Consider the following 22404-nt stretch of genomic DNA (forward strand, 5'->3'; position numbering starts at 1 on the left):
GAGTCATGAAATCTAATTCATTCATGATCCAAGCCAAGGGGTAATGATGTATATTTCTTATAGCCATTGAATTTCATTATCTTGCTCATCTTTTACATGGAACAATATTATAACATTATTTAAGGTACATATTTATAAAAACATATGTGGACAAGGTAATAATTTCATTCTGTGGGATTTGCCAATAGAAGCCTGTTGTACATGCTGTCTTCTTTGAGATTTTAAGTGTAAAACAGGATACAAAGGTTATCTAAGCTTCTTTTGGTGTCTATTGGATAGCATGTTCATTCATGCCATAGAAGCCCTTCAGCAGATTCACCACTTCACACAGACACATTCAATTCACTTGCATGCAACCAATTAATGAATACAGTCATGATTACTTAATCTGAATTTATTTAATTCAACCACCAAAGAAATGTTATCTGTAAATTGTTCTTTACAGATAATTGATGTTAGAAGTGCCTGCACAAGAAGGCATGATGCTGGTCACAGACAGGTTCCTGACACAGCAAAAAGATGCATCTTTAACATTAGTCTCAAGAAAATGGAAGCTACATATCACTTAACACAGGGGAAACCTTTTACTTCACCCTTAGGGCTCACTAATAGTACAAGCACAGCAATTCAATTAACTTTTCTTGGAAATGTGCACTTTCGTCCTATACTCATTGATCAGACACTACAAATATATAACAAGAAAATAATCCAATTGTACTGTGATTTACATGAATGTGAAACCTATCATCCAGCATGTGGCAGCATCAGTTTTAACTGTAAAGAAGATATTAATATGCCACAGATAATGCCCCCAGTGTTGTTGGCTAACATTTTAGGATCCAAACTCACACTGAGCTTCAGCTCACTGGGAGAATCATTTCCAATTAGGCAGTGATTGAGAAAACTCAGATATCTGGTGCTAACTGATCTCTATAATACCAGCGAACCTTGTAGGGAGCTGTATTTCAAATGTGATTGACATTGCAGGATCATGCATCAAACAGCTATTTATTGAACTGACAACAGATATCATAAAGTGAGATTTTATTTTGTATTTTCATTTGATGACTGAAAACTGGAATGTAATTATGAAATACCAGGAATGTCTTTCACAACCATTGTTCCAGTATTGTTGAGGAAGTTTTTTGTTTGAATTACTATTTATTTTAATTACACATACGATGATGGAGGATGGATTCATTTTATTTTCAGTTAAAGGGATTTGTCAAGAAGGACTAACTGAAATCCAAATTATTAAAAGTAGTCATTCAGGAAAATGCAGCAGAGTACTGCAAGTTATTGAAGTTGTTCAATTACAGAGGTGACATTTTTTGGCCAGCTGCAGAAGAAAGTCTCCTCTATACTCTTCCAATAATAAGGCTTAGCCAAAAACATTACCCCTGACATTTCCTTTTTTTGAGATTGGCAAACTCCATCAACATAAAATAATACAATAGAGTCAATTCTGTACATCCAGTAAAAGCTGCATTCAGCCTGCTTAAAACCAGTTTTTATTTGAGAAACACTGAAGAATCTATCTTGAATGAGATGAGGTAAAAGGACAGTATCTTGAACAATGTGACTGCCATGCCACCTTATTAATGTGATTAATAAAATAAATACATAATTAATAATTGAGACTAATTGAACCAGAGCCTCATTTATTATTTAAAACTCATTCTGGTGGGTCTTCTACTGTCTCCCTCACCCAAATTATTCATTACCCAAATTAAAATTTGAAAATATTAACATGACCATTGTCCTTTCTGTATGATTTATTTTTCTGATTTGACATTTTATATAAATGTTCTGCCTTCCTCTCTTCCTTTAAACTTTGATTAATTGAAGGACCTAGATCCAGACATACAGAATTTACCTTCTCTTATTGTTCACTTTGTGCAAACAAGAAAATAGTTATCTTGATCTTTGCATATGCATTGTGGTAGTTGACTGAGGAAAAGATCCAGCTAACTATTGATATACCACATACTGAAAGCAGGAGCCTGAACTCTAATTAATTCCTCTCAGTGAGGTAGTTGTAATATCTGTGCTCCAATTGGTCTGAAGGAGCACAGATTGCTAATCAAACCTGTCAGTACTGAACAGTGAGTACCTTAACTAGCTGAATTGGCTGGGAAACCTTGCTTGATTTTTGAATGTTTTGGTAATGAAAAGGCTTTTTTGATATAATTGAGATTTGATTGAACATGTATAACAATAGATTGCAGATGTATTTGCCATTTCTCATGATGTCAGCTATACTGGAAGTTAAATTGGATGAACATCTTGAATTGTCTTTCCATTTTGTTCAGCTCTTGTAATATTCAGAGTCATACAGCACGGAAACAGACCGTTCAGTCCCCTCTTCCACGCTGACCAGTTATCCTAAATTAATCTGGTTCCTTCAGCCAGCATTTGGCTCATATCCCTCTCAGCCCTTCCTATTCATATACCCATCCAGATGCCTTTTAAATGGTCAAATTGTACGTGCTTCCACCACTTCCACAGGCACCATGCTGTGTGGAAAGTCGCCCCTTAGGTCCCTTTTAAATCTTTCCCTTCTCACCTTAAATCTATTTAGTCAAGGTTAAATCTAGATTTGGTACTGGGTAGAGAAACCAGCCAGGTGTTAAATTTGGAGGTAGGTGAGCACTTCGGTGATAGTGACCACAATTCGCTTATGTTTAATTTAGTGATGGAAAGAGAAAGGTATGTACTGCAGGGCAAGAGTTATAGCTGGGGAAAAGGCAATTACGATACGATTGGGCAAGATTTAGGATGCATAGGATGGGAAAGGAAACTGCAAGGGATGGGCACAATTAAAATGTGGAGCTTATTCAAGGAACCAGTTACAGTGGGTCTTTTATAAGTGTGTACCAGTCAGGCAGGGAAGAGGTTGTCCAGTCTGGGAGTCGTGGTTTACTAAGGAAGTTGAATCTCTTGTCAAGAGGAAGAAGGTGGCTTATGTTAGAATGAGATGTGATGGCTCAGTTAGGTCGTTTGAGAGTTCCAAGTTAACCAATAAAGATTTAAAGAGAGAGCTAAGAACAGCCAGGAGGGGACATGAGAAGTCATGGGCAGATAGAATCAAGGAAAACCTTAAAGCTTTCTACAGGTATATCAGGAATAAAAGAATGACAGAGTAAGATTAGGGCCAATCAAGGACAGTAGTGGGAAGTTGTGCGTGGAGTCAAAGGATATAGGGGAAGCGCTAAATGAATACTTTTCATCAGTATTCACACCACAAAAAGACAATGTTGTCGAGGAAAATACTGAGATACAGGCTACTAGACCAGATGGGATTGAGGTGCATAAGGAGCAATTCTGGAAAGTGTAAAAACAGATAAGTTCCCTGGCCCTGATGGGATTTATCCTATGGTTCTTGGGAAGCCAAGGAAGAGATTGCTGAGCCTTTGATTTTGATCTTTATGTCGTCATTGTCTACAGAAATAGTGCCAGAAGACCAGAGGACAGCAGATCTTTCCCTTGTTCGAGAGGGGGAATAGAGACAACCCTGGAAATTATAGACTTGTGAGCCTTACTTTGTTTATGGGTAAAGTGTTAGAAAAGGTTATAAGAAATAGGGTTTATAATCATCCAGAAAGGAGTAAGATGATTTGGGTAGGTCGTGCCTTACAAACCTTATTGAGTTCTTTGAGCAGGTGACCAAATAGATGGATGAGGGTAAACTGGTTCGTGTGGTATATAGGGATTTCAGTAAGGTGTTTGATAAGGTTTCCCCAAGGTAGGCTATTGCACAAAATGTGGAGGCATGGGATTGAGGGTGATTAAGCAGTTTGGATCAGAAATTGGTGAAACTGAAAAAAGACAGGGGGTGGTGGTTGATGTAAAATATTCATCCTGGAGTTCAGTTACCAGTGGTGTACTGTAAGAATTTATTTTGGGTCCACTTTTGTTTGTCATTTTTATATATGACTTGGATGAGGGCATAGAAGGATAGGTTAGTAAGTTTGCGGATGATACTAAGGTCAGTAGAGTTGTGAACAGTGATGAAGGATGTTGTAAGTTACAGAGACAGAGATAAGCTACATAGCTAGACTGAGAGGTGGCAAATTGAGTTTAATGCGGAAAGGTGTGAGGTGATTCACTTTGGAAGGAGTAACAGGAATAAACAGCACTGGACTAAATGGTAACATTCTTGGTAGTGTAGATGAGCAAAGAGATCTCGGTGTCCAGGTACATAGATCCTTGAAAGTTTCCACTCAGGTTGCAAGGGTTGTTAAAGAAGGCGTACAGTATGTTAGTTTTTATTGGTAGAGGGATTGAGTTTCGGAGCCATGGGGACATGTTGCAGCTGTACAAAACTCTGGTGCGGCCACATTTGGAGTATTGTATATAGTTCTGGTCACTGCATTATAGGAAGGATGTGGGGGCTTTGGAAAGGGATCAGAGGAGATTTACCAGGATGTTGCCCAGTATGGAGGAAAGGTTTTAAAAGGACTTGCTGAGAGACTTGAGGCTTTCGTTAGAAAGAAGAAGGTTGAGAGGTGACATAATTGAGACATATTAGATAATCAGAGGGTTAGATAGGCTGGACAGTGAGAGTCTTTTTCCTTGGATGGCGATGGCTTGCAGGAGGTGACATAGCTTTAAATTGAGGGGTGATCGATATGACAGATGTCAGAGGTAGTTTGTTTACTCAGAGAGTAGTAGGGGTGTGGAACACATTGCCTCAACAGTAGTAGACTCACCAACTTTAAGGGCATTTAAATGGTTATTGGATCGGCATATGGACGATAATGGAATAGTGTAGGTTAGATGGGCTTCAGATTGGTTCCACAGGTTGGCGCAGGCCTGGGCCGAAGGGTCTGTACTGCGCTGTAATGTTCTATGTTCTATGCCCTTTAGTTTTGGACTCTCCTACCCTGAGAAAATGAGCTTGCCTATTTACCCTATCTATACCGCTTATGATTTTGTAAACTTCGATAAGGTCACACCTTAGCCTCCGATGTTCCAGTGAAAATAGCCGATTCAGCCTCTCCTTCTACTTCAAAACCTCCAACCCTGACAACATCTTTGTAAATATTTCATGAACCTTTTCAAGTTTAACAACACTTTTCCTATATCAGAGGACTGGAATTGAACGCACTATTCCAAAAGTGGCCTAACCAATGTCCTGGACAGCGCAGCATTACAAGCCAACTCATATATTCACTCACCAATAAAAGCAAAGTGTACTAAATGCCATCTTAACTACTCTGTCTATCTGCAACTCCACTTTCAAGGACCTATGAACCTGCACACCAAAGTCTCTTTGTTTGGCAACACTTCTCAGCACCCTACCATTAAGACAATAGAAACAAGTGCAGGAGTAGGCCATTCTGCCTTTCGAGCCTGCACCACCATTCAATATGATCATGGCTGATCATCCTTAATCAGTATCCTGTTCCTGCCTTAACTCCATAACCCTTGATTCCACAATCCGTGAGAGGCCTATCCAAGTCTTTCTTAAATGAATCCAGAGACTGGGCCTCCACTGCCCTCTGGGGCAGAGCATTCCACACAGCCACCACGCTCTGGGTGAAGAAGTTTCTCCTCATCTCTGTCCCAAATGGTCTACCCCATACTTTAAAGCTGTGTCCTCTGGTTCGGCACTCACCCATCAGCGGAAACATGTTTCCTGCCTCCAGAGTGTCCAATCCTTTAATAATCTTATATGTCTCAATCAGATCCCTTCTCAGTCTTCTAAACTCAAGGGTATACAAGCCCAGTCACTTCAGTCTTTCAGTGTAAGGTAATCCTGCCATTCCAGGAATTGATCTCGTGAACCTACGCTGCACTCCCTCAATAGCCAGAATGTCTTTCCTCAAATTTGGAGACCAGAACTGCACACAGTACTCCAGGTGTGGTCTCACCAGGGCCCTGTACAGCTGCAGAAGAACCTCTTTGCTTCTATACTCAATCCCTCTTGTTGTGAAGGCCAGCATGCTATTAGCCTTCTTCACGACCTGCTGTACCTGCATGCTTACCTTCATTGACTGGTGTTCAAGAACACCCAGATCTCTTTGTACTGCCCCTTTACCTAAATTGATTCCATTTAGGTAGTCATCTGCCTTCCTGTTCTTGCCACCAAAGTGGATAACCATACATTTATCCACATTAAACTGCATCTGCCATGCATCTGACCACTCACCTAACCTGTCCAGGTCACCCTGTAATCTCCTAACATCCTCATCACATTCCACCCTGCCACCTAGGTTAGTATCATCAGCAAATTTGCTAACGTTATTACTAATACCATATCATTAACACTTTTGTTGTAAAAAGCTGCGGTCCCAGTACTGATCCCTGCGGTACCCCACTGGTCACTGCCTGCCATTCCGAAATTGAGCCGTTTATCACTACTTTTTGTTTCCTATCAGCCAACCAACTTTCAATCCAAGTTAGTACTTTGTCTCCAATACCATGCACACTGATTTTGCTCACTAACCTCCTATGTGGGACTTTATCAAAAGCTTTCTGAAAGTCCAGGTACACTACATCTACTGGATCTCCTTCGTCCATTTTCAGAGTTACATCCTCAAAAAATTCCAGAAGATTAGTCAAGCATGATTTCCCCTTCATAAATCCATGCTGACTCTGACCTATCCTGTTACTACTATCCAGATGTGTCGTAATTTCATCCTCTATAATAGAGTCTAGCATCTTTCCCACCACTGAGGTCAGACTAAATGGTCTATAATTTCCTGCTGTCTCTATCCCACTTTTTTTTTTAAAAAGTGGTACAACATTAGCCACCCTCCAATCCACAGGAACTGATCCCGAATCTATCGAACTCTGGAAAATAATCACCAATACATCCACGATTTCTCGAGTCACCTCCTTCAGTACCCTGGGATGTAGACCATAGGCCCCGGGATTTATCAACCTTCAGACCTAACAGTCTCTCCAACACCAATTCCTGCCAAATATAAATTCCCTTAAGTTCAGGCCCTTCAGCCACTGTTACCTCAGGGAGATTGTTTGTGTCTCCGCCAGTGAACTCAGATTTGAAGTACCAATTCAATTCTTCTGCTATTTCTTTGTTCCCTGTAATATATTCCCCTGTTTCTGTCTTCAAGGGCCCAATTTTAGTCTTAACCATTTTTTTGTCTTTCACATACCTAAAAAGGCTTTTACTATCCTCCTTTATATTTTTGGCCAGTTTACCTTCGTACCTTATTTTTTCTCTGCGTATTATCTTCTTAGAAATCCTCTGTTGTTCTTTAAAAGCTTCCCAGCCCTCCGTTTTCCCACTTATCTTTGCTATGTTATACTTTTTCTCTTTTAACTTTATGTGTTTCTTAACTTCCCTCATCAGCCACAGCCGCCCATGCCTCCTCCTGGGATCTTTCTTCCTTTTTGGAATGAACTGATCCTGCAACTTCTGCATTATACACAGAAATATCTGCCATTGTTCCTCCACTGTCATTCCTGCTAAGGTATTGTACCATTGAACTTTGGCCAGCTCCTCCCTCATAGCTCCATAGTTCCCTTTATTCAACAGAAATATTGTCACTTCCGATTGTACCCTCTCCCTCTCAAATTGCAGATTGAAGCTTATTGTAATATGGTCACTACTTCCCAATGGCTCCTTCACTTCGAGGTCTCTGACCAATTCTGGTTCGTTGCACAATACTAGATCCAGAATTGCCTTCTCCCTGGTAGGTTCCAGCACCAGGTGTTCTAATAATCCATCTCGGAGGCACTCCACAAAGTCTCTTTCTTGAGGTCCAATACCATCCTGATTCTCCCAGTCTGTTATGTTGAAATCTCCCACAGGTCCCCACAGGCCAATTTCAGCTCCTGATTCAACTTACATCCTGATTCAACTTACATCCAACATCCAGACTACTGTTTGGGGGCCTGTAGATAACTCACAAGAGTGTCTTTTTACCCTTAGAATTTCTAAGCTCTATCCATACTGACTCTACATCCTCTGATTCTAGGTTCCCCCGCGCAAGGGACTGAATATCGTTCCTTACCAACATGGCCACCCCACCCCCTCTGCCTATCAGTCTGTCCTTACGATAGCACATGTAGCCTTGAATATTCATTTCCCAGACCCTGTCCACTTGAAGCCATGTCTCAGTTATCCCCACAATATCGTATTCAGTGTCTAACTCCTGCTTAATTTGCCTTACCAAAATTCAACACCTCACATTTCTTTAAATTAAACTCCATTTGCCACTCCTTTGTTCATCAACCCATCTGATCAAGGTCTTGTTGTACTCTGAGATAACCTTGTTTATTGTCAGCTACACCACCAATTTTGGTGTCATCTGCAAACTCACTAACAGATCTTTCTGTATTCACATCAACACTTTATATAAATGACAAAGCAATGTACACAGCATTGATCCTTGCAGCACACTGCTGGTCACACATCTCCAGTCTGAAAAAAGACCCTCTATCACTCTCTGTCTTCTCCTTTCAAGGCAATTTTGTATCCAAATGTCTAGCTCTCCCAGTACTCTATGTGATCTAACTTTGCTAACCGTTGTACCATGTGGAACCTTGAGAAATGCCTTGCTGAAAGCTTTATATAGAAAACACTCTGCATTCCTCAAAGTTCTTTGTCACTCATGCCATACATGCTAAATAAGGAGCTTCATTTATAATGATACATGAAACGGAATCCATAAACTTGACTTGCATCCATTGTAATAAATTAAAATATAATTTTCTGATTTTTAAGTCTTTATTTGTATATGAATAGGTCAAGGTAAGATTGAATCAATAATATTTGAGATAAAAAAGTTGAAAAGTTTAGACAGTGATTTCAAAAGTGTTGGTGTTTCTATGTATAGCTGCAAAGCATGTAAAGATAATTAGCTGTAGCTAATTTGTATACAGCAAGTTCCTGAAAATAGCATGATAATGATTATCTAATGTGTTTTACTGGTGCTGTATGAGAGCTACATACATAAATATAAATAGATTTAGAAGGGTGACTAGATTGAGTGCATGGACCCTGAACAGACTTAGTAAGGTGGACACGAAAAGGATGTTTCCTCTCGTAGATGAGTCCAGAACCAGGGGCCAATTTTTAATTATGGGTCACCGTTTTAGGTTAGAGATGATTTTCTTTTCTCGCTCAGAGAATTGTGAGACTTTGAAATCTGGGCCTTAGAATGAGCCTTAGATGATATTGGAAGAAGGGTCATCGGATTTAAAAAAAAGTCAGAGGAAGAAGGATTTGCTTATTTATCAATGTGGTCATTATAACAAGGTCAGCCAGGTAGATTTCTTAGAATGAGTTCCTTGATTGGGGCTAATAATCTGGTCCAATCAGCGATTCGAGTACCAGGGGAATCTGTACTGTGATTTTTGATTAGGTTAAGATGACTGGTAGATGCAACTGTCTTCGGATTAATCCTTAATGAGATGCTGAGAGAGAGTTTGATATATGGAATTAATGATGTAACCATGCAAAAGTGCCTTCAAACAGGCACTACAACTGGCTTTGTCATTGGAAAATGCAGCCAGTGAAGCATATGAGTTACAGGAGATTCAATGAAAGTGGACACCCTCTTCAGTCCGACTGAACTTGGGACCACCACTTGAGTGAAGGAAATTGCATTGCCTCACTCAGGGCCTCTAGGTCAGCCCACTGCAAAATCCCAAAACAAAGCCAAGCTCAGCCAAATGGTTTGACAAATGAGCTGTACCAGTCACACTGATTGTGAGCCCGTTGGGTCAATTTACCTTTGTAGATTTAAACAAATAGTAAACTGCTTTTCCCAGCTGGCAAAGTACCCAATCCCTCACAGAGAGGATTTATACACAAAGCTGGTAGGGGGACAGTCCTTCTTGAAGGTCAGACATGAGCCATATGTATTTAGATGAAGATTCTCAGAGGTATGCTACAGTTAATACCCACAAGGGTTTGTACCAATATACAAGACTGCCATTTGGGGTATCATTAACCTGTGCAATTTTTCAGTGAACAATGGAGGACATTTTCCAAGGACTACCCCAGGATGTGTTAACAAGAGGGAAGACCAATAAGGAGAACTTAAGAACTTGGACATAGCCCTTAAACATTTCTCACAGGCAGAGGGTACACCTTAGAAGGGGATACCTTAGAATGTGTGATCTAGGCACCCCAAGTGATCTACTTGGGCTACAGAGTTGACAAGACCGGGTTACATTGGAAGATAAAGTGAGGGTGATCAAAGATGCTCTGGCTCCCAGGTCAGCACCGGAGCTTAGATCTTTCTTTGGGTTAGTGAACTATTAAGGAACGTTCACACATCCTGGTACCTTTGCATCAACTCCTAAAAAAGGGTCAGCCTTGGAAATGATCACTTAGGCAAGCTGTTATAAGTGAAGTAACTGCAATTGTCCTCTAAGGTGTTCCTTCCTATGATCCCAAGCGAGGTCTAGTATTGACATGTGATGTCTCCCTGCATGGCATTGGGGTAATATTAACTCATGGGTGGATCAATGGTGAGGAACACCCAATAGTTAATGCATTCAGGACTTTGATTAATGCAAAATGTAAATATGCCCAGATAGAGAAGGAAGGTATCGTGGTCATATTTGAAGTCAGAAAATTGCACCAATATAACAACTTACCTCAAACCCCTGCCAGACCTACTTAAAGAGAAGTGCTGTCCATGGCTTCAGGCCGAATTCAGCGGTGGACTTCAATACTGATTGCATATAGTTACAAAGGAGGCCAAGTAGTGAAAGCGGATGCTTTGAGCTGCCTTCCACTGGCAGATACACCACCGGTGGTACCACCACTGGAAAAGTCTGTCATGGTTTTAAATTTTCTGGACATGCTTCGAATCATAGCTGACAATATCAAACATTGGATGCAGTAAGATCCGGTCCTGGCAAAATTGAAACAGCGGGTGGTGATGGGGGAAGCCAAAAGGTCCTCACAACCAGAATTGAATCCGGCGAGACCAGCTCACAGTATAGGCAAATTATTAGAGGCGTGATTCATTGGGTGAAATGCTTTGACATATTTCAATAATGATTCTTATTGAAAGGTTCTGAACATAAATGGTATTTTTCATACTCTCCTTTGTTGTCAACTCATTACATTGCATAACTATTGCTCCTTGAACATTGTTTGTCAAACTTTAAAAATGATCATTTTTAAATGCCTCCTTGGCGACACCTGTCCCAATCTCTACAATCTCTTCTAATCCTCCAATCTTCTGTGCTCTTCTCATTCTGGCTGTTTGACCATTAACTCTAAACTAAATTGCTCTAACACTGCTCCAAATCGGCCTCTACCAATGGTAGACATAATGGTACTAAACTCTGAAATTCTCTCCCTAAACATCACCACTTATCTATCATTCTTCCTTCCTTCATAACAATTTTTAAACAAACTATCTCTTTGACCACATATTTGACCATCCGACTAATGTTGCTTTTGGTGGTACAACATCTAATTTTACTTTGCAAAGCCCCTGAGAAGCAATTTACGTCATGACAATCAGTTAAGACATAAATTCTTGTTGAAAATTAAATTAACAACAAAACATCACACCCTTTCAACCATGATTAAATGAAGTTGGATGACTCTCTGTATTGCCAGGAACAATAATGAAATCAAATAATGTGGTCTTATGTAAGAGTACTTCATTTTTATTTATTGGCTGTAAGTGACATATAGTGCCACTCTCTAGTCTCAGTCACAGTCAACCAACTGCTGTGTGCCTGGAGTCCCATGTAGACTCAGACCAGGTAAGACTGGCAGATTTCCTTTCTTAAAGGACATTGCATGAAGTGAGTATTTTATTACAGATTTTTATTGAATTCAAATTTCACTATCTGTCATCATGGGATTCAAACCTATGTCCTCAGAAAAATTAGCTAGGATTCTTGGTTACTAGTGTCAAGAAGTGTAGTGCTGTAAATCATCTCCTGTTCCTAGGATGCTGTCTGACCTGTTGTGCTTTTCCAGCACCACACTTTTTGACTCTGATCTCCAGCATCTGCAGTCTTCATGTTCTTCTTGGCTACTAGCCTAGTAATAGAAGTGACTTTGTCACTATACTATCTGGATGCAGTTATCTTTGCACCTTTCCACAAATTCAAATATACGACAGATTTTTGAGCTTTGCACTTAGTTCTAAAACAGGCAGCTCTCAATCTTATTTGAGGTGGTGAAACTCTATACTCTCACAGTCACCATTCTTATATTTACACACCAGGGGATCAATGAATGTGCCAGATTTATTGAGGAGTGACAACTGAGGGATTCCTGTTTTTCCCTGTAAGGCACCACACTACATTTCTGGTAGGAGATTCTGATCATGACTCCTTCAGAAATGTGGACTGTACCTTTTAAATCTAACAGGTCTCTTTCGCTGCGGGAGAGCTGGTGGTTGGGAGTCAAACCATAATGCCTTTTTCAGTGGCGATAGTTTCCATGTTCAGTGATTCAAATGAGCAGCAGCACAGATAGGCAGCTTCTGTGAAAGGATAAGTAAGTAAGGCAACTATGGGGATAGGGTGCCAAAGATCTTAGCAGATAGAGTGATGTTACTCTTAGCTAGCACTATCCAATGGCTCATGGAATGTGAACAGCGCCGACCTACTTTGTAACAGGTAAGATGAGACCCAGCGTCCGATATAGCACAGCTCCGATCACATAATAGGTCGAGTCATCTGTTTCTAAAATGCATGGAAAAACAACATTGTGAGGCTCGTTCTATTAAATTTCAAATCGAGGCATTAGGATGTTAAAACAGTCACTTCTATAACAATATTAGAACAAAGGAATAATGTAGAATCACACAATTCAATAAGGATCATCTATATCTATCAAAATATTTTAAATGAGTGTTATTATCATTAGTAAAAGAAGCAAATTAAGATATATGATTAAATATTTCAATTAAAACTAAGGAAACCATAAGATTCCATCCATGAGGTTTATAGCTTGAGGCTGATAGATTCTTGAGCACTTTGTTCAGGAAGGAAGTTTGAGATTTTCAATCTTTGTAAACCTGTACAAACTTTCTTTAGGAGCCTAAACATATTCAGAAAAGCCCAAAATACTAAGTGCAATGTGCTGGAAGTTCAAAATGTATGCACCACCTTAGTCTAAATCCCATTAACATTTAAAATGGCTTCATGAAATTTGGGTTGATTCAAGATTCATTATTAAAGAAATAAAGTAATTTTCAATTTTAATGACCCAAAGGCAGTAGTGAGCACCACAACTGCAGGTACAGATTAGTTGCAGTCCAGTACTCTCTACAGTGACCTAAAACATACCAATAGAAAAAACAACAGCTGGTTGAGCCTGTTTCACAATTGCACGCAGAACCAAAGCAATTCACAGCAATAGCATTCTATTGACGAGACGTTCACTAATGTAATGTTTATAAACATGGCCACCAAATTTAACAAGCAAATACCATGCAAAATGCCATAAAATGAATGGTCATTCATCTGTTTTGACATATTCGATGAGAAGTGAATGTTAAGAAATCACTTGAAGTGGGTTTTTCCTTCCAGAAAGATATTTCACCCGGAGTAGCAACTTTTAATGTTATTTGTCATGACATAATAAAGCATAGCTACCTTTTAAAACTAAATCCAACAAATGCTTATTATCGGTGGCTATTGTATACAAACATTAATGGTAGTGTCTGGGCTAGCATTTAGTTAATACATTACAACTAATAAGTCTACTCTCAGTAACATACAGATGTACAGCACAGAAACAGACCTTTCAGTTTCACATGGTAGGCTGCTCTGGAAGGTTAGATTGCATGAAATCCAGGGGGACCATGCAAATTGGATACAAAATTGGCTTGATAGTAGGAAGAGCTGAAAATGTGTTGCTGGTTAAAGCACAGCAGGTCAGGCAGCATCCAAGGAGCAGGAGAATCGACGTTTCGGGCAAAAGCCCTTACAGGAATGAGGAAAGTGTGTCCAGCAGGCCTGCTGGACACACTTTCCTCATTCCTGATGAAGGGCTTTTGCCCGAAATGTCGATTCTCCTGCTCCTTGGCTGCTGCCTGACCTGCTGCTCTTTAAGCAGCAACACATTTTCAGCTCTGATCTCCAGCATCTGCAGACCTCACTTTTCACTTGATAGTAGGAAGCAAAGAGTATTAGTAGAAGGATGCTTGTCGGACTGGAGGCATGTGACTAGTGGAGTGCCTCAGGGGTCGGTGCTGGACCCATTGCTGTCTGTTATCTATATCAATGATTTGCAAGAGAATGTACGAGTCATAATTAGTAAGTTTGCAGATGACACTAAAATAGGAGGTAACGTGGACAATGAGGAAGGTTATCAGAAATTGTAGCAGGACCTTGATCAGCTGGGGAAATAGGCTGAGAAAGTTTAATGTTGATAAGTGTGAGGTGTTGCATTTTGGAAAGTGAAATCAAGGTAGGAGTTTCATGTTGAATGATAGGGCCTTAAGACCATAAGGAACAGAGGGACCTTGGAGTTCAGGTGCACGATTCTCTAAAAGTGGAATCACAGGTAGACAGGGCAGTGAAGGCGGCCTTTGGCACACTGGCCTTCATCAGTCAAGGCATTGAGTATAGAAGTTAGGAAGTTATGTTGCAGTTGTACGGGATGTTGGTGAGGTGACAGTTGGAGTATTGTGTTTAGTTTTGGTCACCTTGTTATTGGAAAGATGTTATTAAACTGGAAAGAGTGCAGAAGAAATTTCCAAGTATGTTGTCCAGGACTCAAGGGTCTGAGTTATAGGGAGAGGTTGGACAAACTATAACATTTTCTTTTAGAACACAGGAGACTGAGGGGTATCTTACAGAAGTGTATATGATCATGACAAGCATTAGAGGACAAATGTACTCAGTCTTTTTCCCAGAGTTGAGGAATCGAGGACTATAGGGCATCAGTTTATGGTTAGTGGGAAAAGAATAAAAGGGAACCTGAGGGGCAATGTTTTTTTTACAAAGAGGGTAATACAGACATGGAATGAGCTGCTAGCGGAAATGGTTGAAATGGGTACATTAACAATATTTGAATGCAATTGAATAAAACATGGATAGGAAATGATTAGAAAGATATGGGCCAAATGCAGGGAAATGGGGTTAGCGTGGATGGATCTTTTGGTGGGCAATTTGGGTCAAAGGATCTGTCTCCATGTTGTAGGACTCTGTCTCACCTTGGTTTCTTCTTGTTCAGCATGCTATCAGTCTCACAATCCCACTTTTGAATGTACTACTCTTTATGAGGTATGACTGCACAGGATTTACTGAATTTAAATTGAATCACTGAATCTAGCTACCTAGCCTGCACCCCATTGACATTACGGGCAATTTAGCAAGGCCAAACCAGTTAACCTGCACATCTTTAGATTGTGGGGAGATAATAGAGTACCCAGAGGAAACCCATGCAGATACGGGGAAAATATGCAAACTTCATCCAGGCAGTCATCAGAGGGTGGAAACGAACCATTGAACCTGGCACTGCAAAGTTGCAGTGCTAATTAGTGCTAAGTAAATTGGCCTGGTCCTCACCTTCCAGCCCACTAATCGCCAGATACAGCGCATTATCCTCTGCCATACTCACCACTTTGACGCTACTGTTCCTCAGATACTGCCTGATCTGCTGTGCTTTTCCAGCCCACCCTTTTTGACACTAACTAAATTGACTGTCAGCTCTCTAAGGCAGGACGTCCTCCCCAGATTAAACAATTACTGTTGTTTCAAACATAAAATGTCAGGCAGCCAGGTTTTGTGTGGACAAAGTCCTGTCAACTTTTCAGTGTAAGACCCAGGGCATACGGCACTTTGTAAATTACTGCTTAAAGAATTATTCTTCCACAGGAAATTGACAAGTTGATTGGAACATTGTTGTTTTATGCTGAGACTGAAATGTTGAAAGTCTTTCTCTGCAATACCTGCGAGCTAGCTCACGATCCAAAAGTTAGTACTGGTTAAATTCATAGCCTGATTCTTAGTGAATATGAAGTAAAATAATAAAACAATATGAATCCAGACACTACACATGCATATGTAACAGTTACTGGAAAAGTGATCAGCAAGAGGATGATATTAGCTTTGGGTGATAATTTAAAGCTGGCAATAATATTTACTCGCTCATTAAAAACTATATTTAATTATCTTTCCAATTGGAATCATGAGAACAAAAAAAAAGAGCTGGTGGGGGGATGGGGTGGGGGCAAGGTGTCAAATAGATGGTCAATTTGACATCGTAATGCTTATACCACTGCCCTCAGGAGAGAAATTCTAACTGAGTTTCCTCAATACTATCCAGGAAACCAAAGCCAACAATAGTACCCCTAAGATTGCCCTATAAGAGTGACAGTACTGAGTTCGCACATCTAATCTTTAGATTAGATTAGATTACTTACAGTGTGGAAACAGGCCCTTCGGCCCAACAAGACCACACCGACCTGCCGAAGCGCAACCAACCCATTCCCCTACATTTACCCCTTTACCTAAAACTACGGGCAATTTAGCACATCTAGCAAGGGGAGAATGTGCAAACTCCACACAGTCAGTCGCTTGAGTTGGGAAATGAACCTGGGTCTCTGGAACTGTGAGGCAGCAGTGCTAACCACTGTGCCACCGTGCCACCCACAATCTAGTAGAAGAAAGTGAGAACTGCTGATGCTGGAGATCACAGCTGAAAAATGTGTTGCTGGAAAAGCGCAGCAGGTCAGGCAGCATCCAAGGAGAAGGAGAATCGACGTTTCAGGCATGAGCCCTTCTTCAGGAATGAGGAGGGTGTACCAACCAGGCTAAGATAAAAGGTAGGGAGGAGGAACTTGGGGAAGGGGCGTTGGGAATGCGAAAGGTGGAAGGAGGTTAAGGTGAGGGTGATAGGCCGGAGAGAGGGTGGGGGGCGGAGAGGTCGGGAAGAAGATTGCAGGTCAAGAAGGCGGTGCTGAGTCCGATGTTTGGGACTGAGATAATGTGGGGGGAGGGAAAATGACAAAGCTGGAGAAATCTGCATTCATCCCTTGTGGTTGGAGAGTTTCTAGAAGGAAGATGAGGCGCTCTTCCTCCAGGCGTCATGTTGCCATGATCTGGCGATGGAGGAGGCCAAGGACCTGCATGTCCTTGGCGGAGTGGGAGGGGGAGTTAAAGTGTTCAGCCACGGGGCGGTTGGGTTGGTTGGTGCAGGTGTCCCAGAGGTGTTCTCTGAAACGTTTCACAAGTGGAGGAACCACCACCTCCAAATAAACCCCACCACCAAGGATATATTTCCCTCCCCACCCCTATCAGCTTCCGTAAAGACCACTCCTTCAGCAACTCCCTCGTCAGGTCCACAGCCCCCACCAACCTAACCTCCACTCCCGGCACCTTCCCCTGCAACCGCAAGAAATGCAAAACTTGCGCCTACACCTCCCCCCTCACTTCCCTCCAAGGCCCCAAGGGATCCTTCCATATCCGCCACAAATTCACCTGCACCTCCACACACATCATTTACTGCAGCCGCTGCACCCAATGTAGCCTCCTCTATATTGGGGAGACAGGCTGCCTAGTTGCAAAACATTTCAGAGAACACCTCTGGGACACCCGCACCAACCAAACCAACCGCCCCATGGCTGAACAATAGACAATAGACAATAGGTGCAGGAGTAGGGCATTCTGCCCTTCGAGCCTGCAGCACCATTCAATATGATCATGGCTGATCATCCTAAATCAGTATCCTCTTCCTGCCTTATCTCCATAACCCTTGATTCCACAATCCGTGAGAGGCCAATCCAACTCTTTCTTAAATGAATCCAGAGACTGGACCTCCACTGCCCTCTGGGGCAGAGCATTCCACACAGCCACCACGCTCTGGGTGAAGAAGTTTCTCCTCATCTCTGTCCTAAATGGTCTACCCCGTACTTTAAAGCTGTGTCCTCTGGTTCGGCACTCACCCATCAGCAGAAACATGTTTCCTGCCTCCAGAGTGTCCAATCCTTTAATAATCTTATATGTCTCAATCAGATCCCCTCTCAGTCTTCTAAACTCAAGGGTATACAAGCCCAGTCGCTTCAGTCTTTCAGTGTAAGGTAATCCCGCCATTCCAGGAATTGACATCGTGAACCTACGCTGCGATCCCTCTATAGCCAGAATGTCTTTCCTCAAATTTGGAGACCAGAACTGCACACAGTACTCCAGGTGTGGTCTCACCAGGGCCCTGTACAGCTGCAGAAGAACCTCTTTGCTTCTATACTCAATCCCTCTTGTTGTTAGCCTTCTTCACGACCTGCTGTACCTGCATGCTTACCTTCACTGACTGGTGTACAAGAACACCCAGATCTCTCTGTACTGTCCCTTTACCTAAATTGATTCCATTTAGGTAGTAATCTGCCTTTCTGTTCTTGCCACCAAAGTGGATAACCATACATTTATCCACATTAAACTGCATCTGCCATGTATCTGACCACTCACTTAACCTGTCCAGGTCACCCTGTAATCTCCTAACATCCTCATCACATTCCACCCTGCCACCCAGCTTAGTATCATTAGCAAATTTGCTAATGTTATTACTAATACCATCTTCTATATTATTAATATATATTGTAAAAAGCTGCGGTCCCAGCACTGATCCCTGTGGTACCTCACTGGTCACTGCCTGCCATTCTGAAATGGAGCCGTTTATCACTATTCTTTGTTTCCTATCAGCCAACCAACTTGCAATCCAAGTTAGTACTTTGCCCCCAATACCATGCGCCATAGTTTTGCTCACTAACCTCCTTTGTGGGACTTTGTCAAAAGCTTTCTGAAAGCCCAGGTACACTAAATCTACTGGATCTCCCTCGTCCATTTTCAGAGTTACATCCTCAAAAAATTCCAGAAGATTAGTCAAGCATGATTTCCCCTTCATAAATCCAAGCTGACTCTGACCTATTCTGTTACTACTATCCAGATGTATCGTAATTTCATCCTTTATAGTAGACTCCAGCATCTTTTCCAGCACTGTGGTCAGACTAACTGGTCTATAATTTCCTGCTTTCTCTCTCCCACCTTTCTTAACAAGTGGTATAACATTAGCCACCCTCCAATCTGCAGGAACTGATCCCGAATCTATCGAACTCTGGAAAATAATCTCCAACGCATCTACAATTTCTCGAGCCACCTCATTCAGTACCCTGGGATGTAGACCATCAGATCCTGGGGACTTATCAACCTTCAGATCTAACAGTCTCTCCAACACCAATTCCTGGCAAATATAAATTCCCTTAAGTTCAGGTCCTTCAGCCACTGTTACCTCAGGGAGATTGCTTGTGTCTTCCCCAGTGAATACAGATCTGAAGTACCAATTCAATTCTTCTGCTATTTCTTTGTTCCCTGTAATATATTCCCCTGTTTCTGTCTTCAAGGGCCCAATTTTAGTCTTAACCATTTTTTTGCCTTTCACATACCTAAAAAAAAACTTTTCCTATCCTCCTTTATATTATTGTCCGGTTTACCTTCGTACCTCATTTTTTCTCTGCGTATTACCTTCTTAGTAATCCTCTGTTGTTCTTTAAAAGCTTCCCAGTCTTACATTTTCCTATTTATCTTCGCTATGTTATACTTTTTCTCTTGTAACTTCATATGTTTCTTACTTTCCCTCATCAGCCATGGCCACCCATGCCTCCTTCTAGGATCTTTCTTCCTTTTTGGAATGAACTGATCCTGCAACTTCTGCATAATACATAGAAATATCCGCCATTGTTCCTCCACTGTCAACCCTGCACCATTGAACTTTGGCCAGCTCCTCCCTCATAGCTCCATAGTTCCCTTTATTCAACAGAAATATTGTCACTTCCGATTGTACCCTCTCCCTCTCAAATTGCAGATTGAAGCTTATTGTATTATGGTCACTACTTCCCAATGGCTCCTTCACTTCGAGGTCCCTGACCAATTCTGGTTCATTGCACAATACCAGATTCAGAATTGCCTTCTCCCTGGTCGGCTCCAGCACCAGCTGCTCTAAGAATCCATCTCGGAGGCACTCCACAAAGTCTCTTTCTTGAGGTCCAATACCATCCTGATTCTCCCAGTCTACCTGCATGTTGAAATCCCCCATAACAACTGTAGTAACATCTTTGCAACAGGCCAATTTCATATCCTGATTTAACTTACATCTGACATCCAGACTACTGTTTGGGGGCCTGTAGATAACTCCCAAGAGTGTCTTTTTACCCTTTGAATTTCTCAGCTCTATTCACACTGATTCTAGGTCCCCCCGCGCAAGGGACTAAATATCATTCCTTACCAACATGGCCACCCCACCCCCCTCTGCCTTTCAGTCTGTCCTTATGATAGCACGTTTAGCCTTGAATATTCATTTCCCAGGCCCTGTCCACTTGAAGCCACATCTGTTATCCCCACAATATCGTATCTGCTGATTTCCAAAAAAGCCTCAAGCTCATCCATCTTATTTTTAATGCTTCGTGCATTTATGTATAGTATTTTTAATTTGTTACTGCCCTCACCCTTCCCATCAACTCCTATTTCACTCAACCTTACAGCATGAACACTTTAACGCCCCCTCCCACTCCGCCAAGGACATGCAGGTCCTTGGCCTCCTCCATCGCTAGACCATGGCAACATGACACCTGGAGGAAGAGCGCCTCATCTTCCGTTTAGGAACCCTCCAACCACAAGGGATGAATGCAGATTTCTCCAGCTTTCTCATTTCCCCTCCCCCCACATTATCTCAGTCCCAACCCTCAGACTCAGCACCGCCTTCTTGACCTGCAATCTTCTTCCCGACCTCTCCGCCCCCACCCTCTCTCTGGTCTATCACTGTCACCTTAACCTCCTTCTACCTATTGCATTCCCAACGCCCCTCCCCCAAGTCCCTCCTCTCTACCTTTTATCTTAGCCTGCTTGGCACACCCTCCTCATTCCTGAAGAAGGGCTTATGCCCGAAACGTCGATTCTCCTGCTCCTTGGATGCTGCCTGACCTGCTGTGCTTTTCCAGCAACACATTTTTCATCTAATCTGTTGTGCACTTGATTTTACAGAAACCAACAGTCATGCTAACAGGCAGTGGTGTTCTTTCTGCTGACATACTTCAACACGATGTAATCAAATGGCAAGCGCTATTTTAAAATAAATTGATTTATAATCATTTTGAATGGCTGGACTTTGGTGGGCCATAAAATAATTCACCAGCTCCACACAATTAGAATAGGTAATGAGCTACACTCTCCTGAAATATTGGGCAACTGAGTCAGCAGTGAAAAGCTGACTCTGATAGGCCCTTTTAAATCAGGGTGATTAAGTCAATAATTTTCAAAGTATATTTCCAGTATTGGGATCAGTTTTTCTTCTGTCATCATGCGCTTAAACTTTCATCATATTTCTGCATTTTTCCGTACCTGTTCACTCAGCAATATATTTTTCCAGATGACTTGTATTGATTACAAAACATTTTTTGCAATCGCAGTAAAAACATTCCATTACAAATAACCAATGACAGAGCCTTTTGACTTTAGAATTAAGTAATCCAATCAATGTCTGGAATGGATTTTCAAGAAAGCATTTATATGGGGATGAGCCTCCCAGCCACACATTAAACTGGCATAAGGTGACCCAGCAATGATGTAGTCTGATCTGGGGGCAGTTTAAGAATACTGTTTACAGGTACGGGTATGGTACATAAACTACCCTTTCATTTCAAATTTTAAAGTCAGACTGGCAATTAAAATTTTCTGCATATATTTACGCATGCAAAGCAGTTTCTCATATTATCAGTTCAGAAAATAGATTTGTACTGCAATTTTCTGTAGTACCATTGCTGCTTAATCCTGTAAGTTTTCTTCAAGGTCAATTCTGATCACATTATTTCTTAATACATATAATTATTTTCAAAAAAGCTCTCCGACTCTGTGAAAAACTCATATTGAAGGTTTTTAAAATAATTATTATTAAAAGCCTTTCTGAATTCCATCTGTTTTAGTCGTAAAGTGTCTTGTATAAAGATAAAACTTAGTGTTTGAATTAAAAAGAAAACGAAAACTTGCCGTCTAAACCAATCCAAACTGTTTATTTTCATTTTACTATCAACTCAAATGTAATACTCATTATACTTTGTATTATCCAGTCTCCATCACTAATTTCTTTGTCTATCATTGCATTGTTCAGCTTCTTTTGGGTGATGGCCTGCACACGATGAAAAAGGCCTCAAACACAAATGTTTAATGAAAACATTTTCAGAATTGACTCCTACCCATTTGGGAACTGTGCTCTTATTGAGCCCTAGGCTAATGGATTAGTAATTTTCTCTGTCTGCCAATGTGGACAATGAATGCTGAGCCAGCCAGCGATGCCCCCATCCTATGACTGTTTTTTTTAAAAAAATCACTTTGTGTTAACATGGGCACAGGCATCTATGAGTTTTAGTTTGGTTTTAGCTGACACTGACTTGAAGGCATCTAGCCTCTGTGTGGACCATTTCTTTTTGAATGCCCACTGATGTTAGTGCT

At 41.3% G+C, this 22404-nt stretch overlaps 1 protein-coding gene across 1 annotated transcript in view; it reads right to left on the bottom strand.

Annotated features, from left to right (window-relative positions):
• Positions 1–22404, bottom strand: part of LOC132830132 (adhesion G protein-coupled receptor B2-like) — a 500291-nt gene that overhangs the window by 262601 nt on the left and 215286 nt on the right. The window contains exon 13 of the mRNA XM_060847634.1: positions 12567–12642. Coding sequence (XP_060703617.1) covers positions 12567–12642 — 76 coding nt within the window. The remainder of the gene's footprint in view (positions 1–12566; positions 12643–22404) is intronic.

The sequence above is a fragment of the Hemiscyllium ocellatum genome, chromosome 30 (genome assembly GCF_020745735.1).
Source record: "Hemiscyllium ocellatum isolate sHemOce1 chromosome 30, sHemOce1.pat.X.cur, whole genome shotgun sequence".
Lineage (NCBI taxonomy): Eukaryota > Metazoa > Chordata > Chondrichthyes > Orectolobiformes > Hemiscylliidae > Hemiscyllium > Hemiscyllium ocellatum.